Source organism: Martes martes (genome assembly GCF_963455335.1).
Source record: "Martes martes genome assembly, chromosome: 9".
Lineage (NCBI taxonomy): Eukaryota > Metazoa > Chordata > Mammalia > Carnivora > Mustelidae > Martes > Martes martes.
In genome coordinates, this window is record NC_137896.1 from 88,448,766 (window position 1) to 88,465,530 (window position 16,765).

Genomic DNA, 16,765 nt, shown 5'->3' on the forward strand with positions numbered 1-16,765 from the left:
CTCTTGATCTCAGCTCAGACCTGGATCTCAGGGTCCTGACTTAAGCCCCACATTGGGCTCCACATACATACATACATACATACATACATAAACTAACTAACCAAAATGTCCTCTGTTGGGGTGCCTGGGTGGCACAGTTAGTTGAGTGTCTGACTCTTGGTTTCGGCTCAGGTTGAGATCTCAGGGTTGTGAAACTAAGCACCACATCAGGCTTCACATTCAGCACAGAGTCTGCCTCGGTTTCTCACTCCCTCTCCCTCTGCCTCTCCCCTCCTACCACCAAACAAATAAAGGAACCTCAGAAAAAAAAAGAAAAGAAAAAGAACTGAGGGTGGGTGGATATTAGGCATAAGTGAATCAGGGCAGCTTTTCAAATTATATTCTCTCTCTTTTTTTTTCCCCCAAAGATTTTATTTATTTGAGTGGGCGGGGGGGGAGGGGGCGGACAGAGAAAGAAAGGGTGAGTCAGAGGGAGAAGCAGATTCCCCACTGAGCAAAGAGTCCGACACAGGGCTCAATCCCAGGACCCTGGGATCACGACCTGAGCCAAAGGCAGATGCTTAACCAACCGAGCCGCCCAGGCACCCCAAATTGTATTCTCTTAATGGACATACTCTGTATGTGAAATATCTAGAACTGTTACTCATTTTTACAAAGAACTCTGTTCTTATCATTTTTCTTCCAAACATATGGCCCTGTCGGTCTATCTTCCAATTCACCATTTTTAATACAGATCCAGTATAAGTAATAACATATTTTTCTAATAGTACAAATGTGAAAATAAATGGCAATCTCCGATGTGCATACACAACAGAGATTGTAGCAACCTGGTAGCAACCTTGCTGATCAAGGTGATTATTTCTACCACACTTAGAGGCTAAGTTGGAAATAGATTTTTATATAAATTCAACTAAAAGTTGACAAATAATTAAAAAAACTTTTAAGCACTATGCAAGCCAATAGCCATTCTGTAAGCTCTTTCTGGTCCACAGGCTGCCATATGCAGCCCTGACTTTAACTCTAAAGTACTAATGGCATCCTGTAGTTCACTTAAACTTACTGAGAAATAACCCTCATTTAGTCACCTTGCTGTCATTTGAAAGTGTTGCGATAAGCAATTTGAAATTTGGGTCAAACATCATCATAACCACAATTTTTCACAAGCAATTTAGCATTAATTAATTACTGTCACTATTTTATCCGTGAAGAAAGAGATGCTCAGAGAAATTACATGACTTGCTCCAATAACAGAAAGCTGACAGAACCTGTACTTTCTAAATACAAATCTTGTGTTCTTTCCAATCACCCTGTGTTATGGTCTGAATTGTGTCTCCCCCAAAGTTCCTATGTTGAAGCCCTAACCCCCAGTGTGACTGTATGGAAAATGGCCTTTCAGGAGGTAATTAGGATTAAATGAAGTCAGAGTACATTTTGGTTAGTGTATGTATGTATGTATGTATGTATGTGGAGCCCAGTGCAGGGTTTGAACTCACCATCCTGAGATCAATACAGTGAAAACAGGATTGGTGTCCTTATAAAAAAAAAAAAAAAAAAAAAGGAAGACATACCGGGGCATACGATCACAGAGAAAAAGCTGTGTGGGGACACAGCAAGAAGGCAGTCACCTGCAAGCCAAGAAAAAAGGCCTAAAGAGGAAATCAATCCTGATGGCACCTTGATCTTGGGACTTCTACCCTCCACAACTGTGAGAAAATAAATTTCTGTTGCTTAAGCTGGGCAACCTATGGTATTTTGTTATAGCGTCTGGCAAACAAATAGTCTTATTATCTCAAAATTAGTACGGTACCACGATCATAAAGACAGTTCAGAAGGCATTATATATTGTATGATATTTGTATTTAATTCAGCAATTCCATCCTCTTAACTCCGTATTTCAAAAAAGACACCAAAATCTTGAGAGCTAAACCTGACATGGATCATTTGGTCCACAAACATTTATTTGCCTCACACTGTATAAAGAGTTGAGGGAGAAAACAGTGACAACTGCTCTTTCACAGTATAAACAATTTAAAAAGATACAAACTAGAATAAGAGATGTGCCAGAAGTACGGTACCAAGGAAGTGTTCTAAGAATGCAGAAGCTCTGAAGTAATCTAGAAACAAAAAAATAAATCATAGGCCCTGTGTCTTCAAGCTATTTCTTAACCCAATACTGCTTTTTTTTTAAAAGCAGACTGTTTGTTTACAGTAGACAATGTTCCATGAGTCCATGCAAATAATGTTAGCAAAAACTGTATCAACTTGTATTTCACTTTGATTCCCCAAAGAAGGACAGAGTCATAATGCCTTAATAGTACCTACTGATAGGATTGTGCGTGCCAAGCACTGTGATGAGAGTACTATACACACTACTTCAGTCAATCCTTACAACTCTGCCCTCACAAGGCATTATTGTCCCCCTTCTCACAAATAATATAACACCTAGAGTGTCTTTTGTATTTTATTGTCAAATATCTCAAAAATGATACACCTGGGGTGGCCAGGTGACTCAGGCGGTTAAGCGACCAACTCATGATTTGGGCTCAGGTCCTGATCTTAGGGTGGTAAAATCAAGTCCCAAGCCCATGTTGGGTTCCGCGCTCAGCAGGGAATCAGTTTGAGATCCTCTCTCTCTCCCTCTGCCCCTTCCCTGCTCAAATGCTCACATATGCACACACTCTCTCTAAATAAATAAATCTTTAAGATAAGAAGAGATTCCTGATGAAGCTAACACCACAAGTACATTCTCAATCGAAAAAGTTCACCACTTCTAAAACTAAATTGTGAAATCCTATCTAGATATTTAGAGAAGACCAATAACGTCCGCATACTCCTCAGGATAATACAGAGATTAAGAATAAATTCCCCATTATATGTTAATAAAAAAATTTTTTAAAAAAGAAGATTAGAGAAAACAGCAGACATTGGTCCATGTCTTCCTGAAATCTTGCTGAATTAACATTAGAAAAGACCTCTAACCAGGAAGTAAATTTAAAAAAAAAAGAATAAATTCCCCAAATCATACATATTTCCACTGAACACCAACTGAATTAAGTTTAGTCAAAAATCATCAAATGTCAGCCATTTATATAGTTCAACTTTAATATATGACCAGTAAAAACAAAACACCTTACTTTAATTGAAGTGGCTCTTCCATTAACTTAGACAAAAATAAAGTACAAATAGAGAATTGTACAGAGGACTACTTTTCCTACAACACTTCTCAGTGATCGAGAGACTGACTCTGTCAGTTGGCTCTCCATGTGAGCTGGTCTTTTCATCCAAGATGACTTCATCTTCAGTTCCCAGCCTATTTAGTTTAGCTGTGTCTGACACAAACTTTATTTGAGTTCAACAATATATGAAATACCTGCTTACTATGTTCTAAGCCATTTTCTAGGTGTTTGTGTTTTTGTATCCACCTCATTCTGTGGTCTCCCATTAAGTACCATCACGCTGAAGACATAGTTAATAGCCTACAAATGTCACTTGACTCAAAGAATGTACTAAATATCCCTTTCATTAAAAGCACAGGAAAAAGAAAAAGTCCTCATTTCAGTGAATAAGAAAATATCTAAACTTAAGTATAATAAATCAGAATCATTAAATTTCATAAAAAATATAAAATTTCATTAAAGTATTTTTTAAAATCTATTATAAGCAACAGATTTTAGAAAACAAAAATGTAACTTTCTCTTCCAAGTACTGCATTCATTGTTGGAAAAATTTTAAGACATAGTAATGAAAAATCAGTAAGAGACCCAAACATTCAAGGTTTTGTCTTCTTTATCTACTAAAAATGATTCCTTGTGGTCCTCTATAGTCTTGTGACTCCAAGCATGCTCTGCAAACAGAAGCACCATTCCCACCTGGAAGCCTGTTAAAAATGCAGATTCTCAGATTTCATGTCCAACCTGCAGAATTTCCAAATCTGCATTTTATTATGAGTACGAAGGTGATTCTTATGCACATTAAAATTTCAGCACTTAACCTACAACTTAGGTTCTTAACATGGCTCCTAAGAGCAACATGAGTTTCAGGAATCCCCTGAAATTTCATGCAGAACTTTTTGTGAGTGAATATATGCATATTTCACTGGGAAAAGATTCCATATTTTTTTTTATCAAACTCTCAAAGGAATATATGACCCCAACTAGATTAAGAATCACTGCCCTACAGGATTCTGTGCCACAGTTTAGAAGTCAAAATATTTCAGAAACTATTTACGCTGCTCTCAATGAGGTCTGTTGAAGAATGACAAGAATGAAGGTCAGAACGTCACAGTGGGTCACGAAAGACCTTATCTGAAGAATTTATTCACACCATGCAAGAACTATGCCAAGAAACCAGTTTGGAGACATCTAAATAAATAATTCTCTACATGAGGTTTGAGATTAAGAATGTGCACTTGAAGAAGATTCAAACTGAGAAGTAAATAAATAGAAGGTAGGATTTTTTTTAAGACAGGATGCCATTAGATGACAGTGAAGTGCTGAATTCTTGTTATAAGAGCTCAATCAGCAAATCTCGAACAGGATTCTGTTTGATTTGGGATATATGACCATTTTAAAATGCCCACGTCCAAGTACATTCTTACAATACTTCGTTTATGAGGAGGCCTCAACACATTGTACTAGTCCCACTTCCTTTATCTTCTCTAGGCCTCAGAAGACAAAACAAAGAAGAAATATAGCACAAAAATTAAAATGGATTTGCCCAGGATCTTCAGTGAGTTTACGATAAAGAAGGGCATGTATCCATACAGTTCTACAATATATGATAACAATGGATCTGTTTCTTTCTTTCATCTTATCATCTAGCCATTTCTTTGGGGTGTGTATTACCCAGGGCATAGACTATGTCTAACTTCTATTTCCTCAGGTCATAGTGGTGAATAGAATTTAATTTTCTTAAGAGACACCCAAAATGTAAATAAAAGGCATTAACTGGACTTTGCTGATTCTGATACTTGACTGTTGTCATCAGTGATGGGCCCAATACTCGACAGTCTGGTCTCCAGGGTGGATCCCTACCTACCACACCAGTCATCCCAGGCAAGAAGAGAGAATGCTAGAAAATACTCGGGAGGATGAAGTCTTCTCTGCCCCTTTCTATTTCTATAGATATCAGGCAAATGCCTGGTTCTTGTCTTAGCTCCATTTCTTATCCAGGTACAACAGGGATTTTGATGAAACTTTCACACACTTTTAACTATTAATGTACTTCATTTATGTAATAAACATATCCTGATGAAGAACATGATGGTGGTGATACCTAACAGAAGTGGGCAAGAAAGAGTAACAAGAGAATAGACACTAACATTTGCTGACCACCTTCTACAGCTCAGGCACTTGTGCAATCCTATGGGTTAGAGACTACTGTCTTTACTTGACAGATGAAGACTAAGGTCCCAACAGATTAAATCGTTACCTAAGATTCCCAAGTTAGACGGTGACAAGTTTGAGGGTATAGTTCTTGGGTGGGAGGGGAGTAGGACAGAACAAGGATGGGGAAGACAGTAAACCCAATTTTATCTGGAGAAACAAAACAATGAAAAGGAGCCAAACATTTAAAGGCAAGCAGATGACAGAGCACAGGCATAAATGGTTCCTCACACAGGTCACCGGACATTTAAAGAGTAAATGATATGAGCATTAATGGTAATTTTTAAAAAAGAAAACAGAAACAAAATGGCAAAGCCAGGATCTGAATGCAATCTGTACGACTCCCAAGTTCATGCTCCTAATCGCTACATTCCCAAAGAAACTGATCCAGGTTATCCAAATGATAAGTATTTAGAAATACATTTTAACAAGTGATCTCAAGTGTCATCGCAGTTTTGTTTTTAAAAACACATTAAATATACTTTCAACAACAAACCAGGATAAAAATATATGACCTACTTAAGCAAGTTAATCTTATTCTTTACCTGAAAGTGACAGAACTAATGTAAGAGGTTATGGATATCCCCAGATTCCCAGATTCTCTATAATCACTCATATATTTATTCCCTCCAGAAATGTATTCTCAACTTTCTGGAGCCTTTTTATATATTTTCAGTCTACGACCCCTTTATTTGCACCCCACTGTTTAAATAACATCTTCTGTCTCAAGTAATGATGTTCAGAGGAGTTTACCTAGATCTTTCTCTAGGTCAGGTAAAGTCTACTCTTTCCTTAATGTGGTACCCGGGCGGTATATAATCAAAAACCTTGAAACTTTAAAAAAAAAAAAAATGGATGAGTATATCCAAAATTTAAGTAATTAGAATCTAAGATATCATGGTGTATCTTCAGTTTCCTTATATCGAGGCCCATTTGTATTTAAAATGATATCTAATACCCAGAAGATCACACAAGCTATGTTACATGGATAAACTCTTCTTCAGATCTCAAAAATTAAACCTAACATTAGTCTTATTTCCCCAGTTCAAATGTTGGTTACCTCTTCATCATCTTCCTCATCTTCAACATCCAGAATTCCTGAATCCTGTTCAGACTTGGGGCTAGTGCTTTCTATCTCTGTATCAAAAATTGTGTATACATCTTTTTTAGATTTTCTCCTGCTACCTATTCTGGGTTGTTGCAAGACGATGTTATCCAGGTTTCTTTGTTGTTGAGCCTAGGATAGAAACACATACACACACATTGAAAAAGAAGAAGAAGAAGAAGAAGAAGAAAGAAAGAAGAAACAACTTAATTCAGCATTCGAAGAACTTCTCATTTTGAACAAGTTGGTACCTTAGAGAAAATACAATAAAATGCCTTAGGATATAGTTTTAGCCCCCAGAAATAAAACCGAACACATTAATACATACATTTTTAACCCTGAAGTTATCCATCTTGATTCATTTTCCCAGGAAAAAAAAAAAAAAGATAATCAGTCAATATTATCAGAAGATTTCCAAATATACCCACTACATCACCACAGAAATGAAGCCTACCCTCCTTCATCTAAGTAGCCAAGAGATTAGCACCTAACGACGAAATACGCATCTCCTACAAGACACAGGCCATGCTGGGATCATTGTGGCTGGGGGAGGAGGGACAAGAGCTTTTCAGCTTAGCGGACTCCAAGAACAGTTCTGTGGTTACAAGAGACCAATAGAATGTAATCAGGGGAATGAAACATCTTAATAGAGTAATTTGAACTAACTAATCCATGAGGATTGCATGACCTTAATCTGTGGAAAACAGAGTTTTAAAGGGTTTCTTCTTCTGAACCTTAAAAAAGGAAATGTAATCCCCTCCGCTTTACAAAACAGATTCAGATGGTGTGGTTTCGATCCATACAAAGAGTGGAAAGTGTGACTATGTGGAGTCAACAACGTAAGTATTAAACCACACAGTTTTAGAGCTGGAAGTGACTTTACTCAAGACTCAGGAAACTGAGGCTAGAAAACAAGGCATTTGTTTGAAGTCAGAAGGCTAGTTAGTGGTAAATCAGAAGCTCAGCATGTGATCTCCTCAGTTCCAGAGGAGAGATCTTCCCACTACACCAACAGTCCCTCAAAGCATGACAAAATATTTCCCCCACAAAAGGTTCTGTTGTCAAATACATGGGAAGCACTGTTGTCATGGAGCCTTCTTGTAGGTACACATTGCACATTAACAGAATAAAAACCGAGAGAAATCCTGCCTAAGGAAACTTCCTTAATTTGGTTTAATCCAGCATGTACCAAAATATTTCACAATGGAACTTCCAGTTGTTGTTTTTTTTTTTTTTTAATAGTACTCAGTGTCATCCTAAGACACAAAGTTTAAAAAGGATGGCCTCTCAAAATACGTATTTCTTAATCAATATATGACATTTCTCCTTGGTGACAGGCAGAAATTAGTTCTGGAGAAAATCAGAGTCTCCAAATATTCTGAATGAGATTAAGAAATTCAAGATAAATATTGAGTATGTTAGTCCAGGCACTGGTTAAATGAGACAATTATAATAAGACAGAGAAAAACTTGAACTATGGGAGCTAGTTTCTGCCAAGAAAATGAAAAGAATCTACATTCCAGAGATCTGAATCAATGGACAAGCTTGTTTCCATGCATAATACTCACTGATACTTTGGTTTGACTTACATAAAATGTACCTGACTTCAGTAACAAACTGAGAAAGAGAAGGTACCCAAGAACATTTATGTTTGTACATAAAACATACATATCCTCCAAGCATTTGAGAACCTAAATTAGAACAGTCTTTCTCTTCCTCTCAAAAGTATAAGTTCTTTTCCACTTCCAAGTAAACCACACAAAAAGCAATTAAGGACTCTGGGGAGGCACAAAGGAAGGGAGAACTTCCTAGAGCTTTCATATTTAAAAAAGCAGACCCTGGACTGGAGTGATCACTTGTCTCTTAAGCCCATCCTTCAGTACAACAAAACCAAAAGCTTTTCATAAGGTGGTCTTATTCTATTCAATCCCAAGTCATTTATTTTTCTTTCAATTGGTAAAATACTACCAATATATCAAAAGCAAACAGGAGGAGACATATTTAAGTACTGTCATTTAAACTTAAAATGATACAAATCTGAAAGTATTCTATGGAAGTAATTTTAGATCTTCTGTGATTTGTTCTTTTTAGGTGGCATCTGGTTTTCCCATCAACGTAAGGGAACGCAGTTTGGGCCAAACAGGCGAATAAAGATCGCAAACCCTATAGCTAGAAATCAAAACACTGCACGCTGTATTCCAAGGCTCTATCAGTACTTGGGGGTCTCTCAAGATGATCAAGGCTTCAGTCTGTAAAAGTCTGCAGTGAGGGCAGATCTGCTTAAACAGAAGCGGCCAAGGTGGAAACACTGAATCTCAGGTAGAACAAGGAAATACTAAGATATTACCCATTATGGATCCAAATGAAAATTGCCATCTATCCAAACTGTATGTTATGGCATTAGCAGGAAGTGGGAGAGAGTAGACACAAATATATACATGCAGGTGATAGATGTTAAAATTAAAATGTAACACTAAAGTCCATGAAAAACAACAACAATAAAAGCCCTTCAGAGCTCTGTTCTAACATGCTAAACTATCTCACCAGGACCATTTCTTCTGTCCCTCCAGAGCCTTGAACTAAAGCAGAGATCAGCGGACTGATTCCTCCAACCTGTGTTGGAGATGGGACAGGAGGATACCAAGCAGACAGTCAGACCTTAGAAAACATTTAGGTGTTTTCTTTTTCTTTCTTTTTTTTTTTCTTTAAAATTTTATTTATTTATTTGACAGACAGAGAGAAATCATAAGTAGGCAGAGAGGCAGGCAGAGAGAGAGTGGGGGAAGCAGGCTCCCTGATGAGCAGAGAGCCTGATGCAGGGCTTGATCCCAGGACCCTGAGATCATGACCTGAGACAAAGGCAGAGGCTTAACCCACTGAGCCACCCAGGCACCCCAGTGTTTTCTTTTTCTTAATTGTTCTCTTTGTGATTAATTTTTACACATTTAATGACCCTTCCTCAAGATCCCCTCATACATATTCTTCTCTGATTTCCTAATATAAAGAAGTCAAGCCAGATCTCTTCCTCAAGCCCCCTTCTCTTCCCACTCTGCCCACTCTCCCAAAACCTAGTACCCCATTGCCTCTAGTTGTGAGTTCCACCACCGCTTCAATTCCAACAAACCTAAAATGGAACTCATCACCTTCTCACTAGAATTCCCCTGCATATTACAGCCAGGCTCTTCTTAAACCACATTATTCATCACACAGATTGAACATGAGGGAAACTGGGAGAAAAAAAAAGATACACAAGTCCACATCTCAACTCCATCCCAACTTCCCTTGGACTCCACCATAATGGAAGCTGAGCCTAATTTTCCAGTGTACTTACTCGGTACTCTCCAACATGAATCTTCCACTTGGATCAAGTTCTACCGCATACTATACTAGAAATAGCATGCCATTTCTCTACTGGATGACCCCTCCCTGCCTGCATCCAGCCTGTCCTCTGAATCCCAACTAGAACTCTTCTTCCTTTAGGAAGCCTTCCCTCACTGTACTAACTCATGGTGCACCCTCTCCGTAGCCCTGCTTTCAGTCAAATGTGTACTGAATGTCTGCTGGCACCAGGCATTGTGCTGCATCCCGGGCCTACAGAGAATAAGATGGAGTTCATGACCCATGAACCTCAGGTCATACTGTTACAGGAAGCATAGGTAGGCAAATAAGTGGCTCAAATTCAGTGCAATTAGCATAATAACAAAAATACAGGTGTAACAATTGGACATAGGAGAAAGTAATTGTATCTGCTTGGAGGGGACGCCAAACAGCCTTCACAGAGGAAGAGGTAGCAAACTGTGCTTTTAAAAGATAAATATGATTTTTCCAAAGGGAGAGAGGTACAAGAAGAAGGAAACAGCTTGAGCAAAGATCACCATGTGTGAAATAGCATTACCCACCCAAGGAATAAGTAATCTTGTATAAAAGCACAGGTGATAAAGAATTACCAAGAGATAAAGAAGACATACAAAGCAGTCTCAAGCTCACTAGCAGGCAAGGGAGAAACAGTGAAAACGTAAGCAGGGGAAGAACAGCATCGGCTTTACAATTCAGGCAAATTCTTCAGGAGCAGAGGAGCGGGGTCAACCAGGAGAGGGTAAGGTCTAGAAAAAGAAAAACCAATACAGATCACGGTAACAGTCCGAACAACAATGAGGAGGACTTGAATTAAGGTAGCAGCAGATGGGTAACTGGCAGAAGAAACAGAATTTACTGATTGCAGTGTAGTACCTAGAAGAGAGGAAGGGATGAAGAATAACCCTAAGTGTTCTGGTCCTGATGACTAGATGGTAGGGTCATTCTGAAGAGAAGAACCACGGAAATAATAAGTTGAGGGAAGACAGAAAAGGAGGTCAGTAAACCTGTCAGGTTTAAACCAGCCAGGTAAAAAAATCACAGTAGAGTACTTCAGTATGTAACTCTTCTCTCTTTGAGGATAGGAAACACGTTTTACCGGTCTTAGAATCCCCCAAACCCAGATCCAGTGACACATACACAGTAAGTTTAGATAAATGTTTACTATATAAAGGCAGTGGACAACAAAAGGAATGTATGTAAGAATGAGATCTGGCGTAATAAAAGAGATGATTGGGATGTTCTCCTACCTACTAAAAGATGGGGAACAAAACAGGAGGGAAAAAAAAGGAGAGGGGGAACACCCATAAGAATGAACTATTAACCTAATATGTCTACATATGCTAATAAATAAAGTTTTTTTGTGAAAATACAACTTCCAATTTACCTAACAGTAAGACTCAGTTAAAATTCTGTGAATCAGATGGCAAAGGCTCCCGTCTTGATCAACCCAATACTGACCTCTAGTGGATTAAAGAAATACATACACATGACCTTCAGACTCAGAAACCAGTTGAAGAGAGGTCTAGGCTTATAGGTTTGGGGGTCTGATAGGATTACATGAACTTCAATTATAGGGTGCGATATATATGGGGGGACCTTCTTGGAGTCAGACAAGTCTTTAAATCTAAGCTCTTCAACTTAGTAATCCTATAGCTTTGGGTAAATTCTTTCCTTCTCTGTATAACATCCCCATCTATTTAAAAAAAAAAGAAAGGTTAAAAAAATGTACCTCAGAGCTGTCACAAAGGTTAACAGTATTATGAAAAGTACCTTGAATTAAAAGATAAGTCAAACAAAAAAACACTAAGAATTTTTAAGCTCTGTCTTCTCTCTGAAAATGAAATAGGAACCTTGTTTTTATCTACCATAGAAGCATGTGAGCTAGCCATATTTAGATGCATAATCATTAATGGCATCTAATACGCCTACACACTGCCGCTCAGTCTTGCCTTTGTACTATAGTTCAAGTCTGACATATCTGTCCTGGACACCTCCTGTGCTCCACAGCTAAAATAACATCCCATACAAAATAAAGTGAAGTAGGACAGTGACCCCATGTTTCATGTTTGAAGCCCAAATGATAACCATGAAAATACATAAAGATGAAGATACAAAAACTCCAAAGTTGTCTCTCTGAGGCTCACCCAACAAGGGAAGTACAGAAGAGCTACAACATCAAAACAGAGTTTCTTCCCATTCACCAGCACTCACTCTGGCAACGAGCATGCGTTAGCCGCCAGCTCCAGGATCAGATTCAAGCAAATAGACAGTGATTCAAAATTAAGGGAAAATAACATATCAAGATCATATAAAAAGGTTATTATTGCATAGTAGTGTCCATAGGGATACGTGAATGCATACATGTATGTGGACTTTGTGTGATACTTTCAAGGAGGGATAAACAAAGAGTTTTTCATGAAATCAGATCCCAAAGAATTTCCATCAGTAGGAAGAGTCATCTAGGATTATGATAGCCTTGGAACTTTTTTTTTTTTTTCCATTGAGGAAGGCAGTTACTCTATTACCTTTAAAATTATTACTGAGATCCTCAGCCCTTTGAAAGTGTCCAGTCCATATTTAAACTTATATTTCCTTGAGTGGGGGGAATTTTTGCACTAACAAAATTCACACAGTAAGATGTAGGGTATTACACTTTGTTTGACACAATAGCAAAATTAGGGAATTCTCTTGTGAGCTAGGATAATTCTCAGCTCTTTATAAACACCTTCTTTTTCCTTTGTCAACACAAATGCACAGACCACATACACACAAACATATGTTAACTACAGTTAATTGCAAAATAAATTAGAAAAAAAAGGAAAAAAATGTATCAAAATATCCATATCAGTTATTTTGATGAATGACAACCCAGCATATAAAGATTTCTGTACATGTGAAAGACTGCTCTTTTTGCTTATCTGTATTTTCTATTTATCAGCATTTAACATTTATATTGGTAGGCTGAAAAAAGAACCATACAAAATAAAGTTCCTTTTACTCTGTCTTCCCTCAATAATGTATCACAAATATCTTCCTCTACAAATAAAAATTTATAACAGTATTTGCATTGTAATGCATTTAAAAGAACACGTTTATTTAAACATAGCCTACTATAAGATATTTATATTGCTTCCAATATTTTGTTGTTTAATAATGCGATGCAGACTATCTCCAGAGCTAAAATTTTGTGTGTATCCTTAATTATTTTATTAGGGGAATTCCTAGAAGTAGAGAATTTAGATGCAAGGATAAATGCTACACATAAATAAACACTGGGAAACTGCCCTCCAGAAAAACGATGCCACTTCATAGCAGCACATGTAAATATATGAATGCTTATCTCCCAGCCCCTACAACATCACCAGGCACAATTTCCTCTGCCCATTGAATGTAAAGGTTTCTAAACATGACAACAAAGGAAGAAGCTGTAATATAAAATGCAATTAGATTTGGCCATGTAAAAAATATTTCATTTCCACTTTACAATTTTATTAGTATTTATTTTCTTCTAATACTTCTAAGATTTACTTTAAAATAATATATTTAAGGACGCCTGGGTGGCTCAGTTGGTTGGGCGGCTGCCTTCGGCTCAGGTCATGATCCCAGCGACCTGGGATCGAGTCCCACATCGGGCTTGGTGTGGAGCCTGCTTCGCCCTCTGCCTCTGCCTGCCACTCTGCTTGTGCTCGCTCGCTCTCTCTCTCTCTCTCTCTCTCTGACTAATAAATAAATAAAATCTTTAAAAAAAAATAAAAATAAAAAATAAAATAAAATAATATATTTAATCTTCTACAACCTTAACTTGAGTGTTACACAGAGGCATAACCACTCACTCAAATAGTTATTTACCCCACTTCAATTTTTTAGAAAACTTCATCTTTTCCCAACTAATATATTTCACTTTATTTTTTTTCTATTCTTTTTTTTTAAGATTTTATTTATTTATTTGAGAGGATAAGAGAGGAAGAGAGAGCACAAGTGAGGTGAGGGGCAGAGGGAGAAGCCAGCTCTTGGCTGAACAAGGAGCCCAATGCAGGACTCGATCCCAGGACCCTGGGATCATGACCTAAACCTAAGGCAGACACTTAACTGACTGAGCCACCCAAGCACCCCAATTTATTTCAGTTTAAATGTCGCCAAATGCATATAAGTTCATGGTTTTAAAAATCTGATAATACTAAAATTATTTTATGAGAAACAATAGTACCTTCTTATGCTTTTTCCAACCCCCAATTCTGTTCTGTAGAGTTAACATTTTTACATCCACATTTCTAAATAATACCCTTAAACTTTATGGTAAAAACTTAGCTCACTTAAAAATCTAGACCCCCTATCTTACCGCTTCTTCAATTATCTTCCCAGCAAAGTATTTTAAGTTAAAGCAATAATCAGTGTTAATCATTATGTCATGTAAGCCTTCTGTTATATGCAATGATTACATACAGTTAATGACAGATTTTTGTTTTGATTATAGCTTTTGAGTTTCAAATTCTCCAATGTTCTTAATTCTCTAATATTCTAACTACAATAATCTTTATTTCTTCAAAAAGCTTACCATACTAGGTATAATATGCAACCTACCCAGACCCTATTTATTCCTGAAGGCATATGTAACCTGAGTTGATCGTCCTATAGACCCTGCTTCATAAACGTGATTTCTAGAGGGGATTTACTTTCATCTCTCACTGGGGTTAGAGCCATAGTTTTCTAAATTCTGCATTTACCTCTTAATTATTTTAATCCCACATTTTGCTGGACCACATCTTTAAATGACTTTTTTTTTTAAGATTTATTTATTTATTAGGAGGGGGTGCAGAGGGAGAGAGAGAGAATCTCAAACAGACTCCAGGCTGAGCATGGAGCCCAACATGGAGCTCAATATCATGACCCCAAGATCACAACCTGAGCCAAAACCAAGAATTGGACACGTAACCGACTGCACCACCCAGGCGCCCCTCTTCAAGTAATTCTTAAGAAATGAAACATGAGAGTTAAATTTCCTGAGTCCTTACGATCCAAAAATGACTAATCATTCTTCACATAAACTGGTAAAAAATTTAACTGAGTATAGAGTTCAAGGTTCCTCAGATCATTGAAGTCATTGTTCCATTGTCTTCTAGCACCCAGTATTGCTAATGAGAAAAACAATGTCATTTTGATCTTCATTCTTTTGCATATGATGTTACATTTTTCCTCTGGAAGTTTTTCAAACCTCTTAACCCTATGTGTTCTAAATTTCACAATGACACACCTTGATGTAAATCTTTCTTTCATTCATTATGCTGGGTAAGTAATATATGCATGAACCTGATAATCCGAGTCCTTCAGAAAAAGGGAATTTTCTTTTATTACTGCTCTGATCAGTTTCTTCCTTTGTCTGGAACTCCTAATGGATACTGAATTCTCCTATAAAACCTCGTGATCATCTCTACAACATTTTCACATAAAGAACCAATTTTTTAATTTTTAAGAATACCAACTAATTTTTTGATGTATTATTCTGTTTCTGCATTATCTGTTGCCTTTTGATAATTTTTATTGTTGTTACTTGTTTTCACGTATTGGTAGGTTTGGGTCCCTCTCTTTCCAGGCGGGTATTTTCCCCTCAAATGTCTGCTAAACCTTGGGCAGCCATTCATATTGAACAGGAAGTCATTTAAGAGCTTACAAAAAGGTCTGTGAGCATGGAAAGACTAGTCAACCAGGCTTCACTTTAGGGAGTTCTAGGAGGGAAATAACCTCTTCGCTGGTGAAATCCAGATGGCACTTCATGGCAGTCTTTTATGAACTTCCCTAGAAAAGAATCTTCTAATCTACCACCTGGGGATTGAACTACAAATACTCCATGCATGGGGCAGGAGAAGAAAGAAGAAGAAAGAACTGTTTTGTATGTGAACTTTCAACAAATTGCACTATTTTAAACCTCTCATCTTATCCCACCACCTATTACTTCTTTTTTAAGATTTATTTATTTATTTGAGAGAGAGGGTGAGAGTGCACACACACTAGTACATGAGTGGGGGGAGGGGAAGAGGGAGAAAGAGATTCTCAAGAGGACTCCCAGCTGAGTGGGGAACCCTACCCCGGGGCTCCATCCACCCCATGACCCCAAGATCATGACCTGAGCCAAAATCAAGAGTCTGATGCTCAACCACGCCATTCAGGCGCCACCCCCACCACACACCCATTATTAACTCACATCTCCAAAGTCTCAGCTTCTCTGGAGTAATCAATAGGTACTGGACTGTTTTCTCCATTCCATGCGTACCTCTGTTTCTGCTTCCCCTTGTGGCGGCATACACTCTGCTGTGTTAGTTACCACTCTTCCCAGCACTTTTTTTCCTTCCACCTTTACTATTACTGATCCATAAATAAGCTCAAGTTGGACAATGTGCTGTTTTGATATGCATATACACTGTAACATGATTACCACAATATGTTACTTAACATCTCCATCCACTCACATAATTATCACTTTTGTGTGTGGTGATAACATATAGGACCTACTTGCCTAACAGCTTTCAAGTATATAATAAACTATTGTTAATTATAATGATCATGCTGTCTGCTACATCACCCGAACAAACTCATCCTACAGCTAGAAATTTGTGCCCTTTGACCAACAGCTACCCATTTCCCCCACTTCTTGGGCCCTAAAAATCACTATTTTACCTTCTATTTCTAAAAAATTGGCTTTTTACATTTCACATGTAAGTGATACCATACAGTTTTGGTTTTTCTCTATCTGACTTATTTATCTTACAATAACGCCTTCCAGGCCATTCCATGTTGTCACAATAGTCAGGATTTCCTTCTTTTTACGGCTGAACAATATTCTGTAGTATATATACACTATATTTTCTTTACCTGTTCATCTATCGATGGACATTCAGTTGTTTCCATGTTTTGGTTATTTAAA

The 16,765-nt window shown here is 37.6% G+C and overlaps 1 protein-coding gene across 2 annotated transcripts in view; it reads right to left on the reverse strand.

The window, feature by feature from the left end:
* Positions 1-16,765, reverse strand: part of EXOC6B (exocyst complex component 6B) — a 619,674-nt gene that overhangs the window by 373,666 nt on the left and 229,243 nt on the right. The window contains exon 7 of one of the 2 annotated variants that reach the window (XM_080813942.1): positions 6,445-6,621. The exons of the other annotated variant lie outside the window; for it this stretch is intronic. Within the exon in view, the coding sequence (XP_080670068.1) occupies positions 6,445-6,621 (177 nt within the window). The remainder of the gene's footprint in view (positions 1-6,444; positions 6,622-16,765) is intronic. 2 annotated transcript variants of the gene reach the window in all.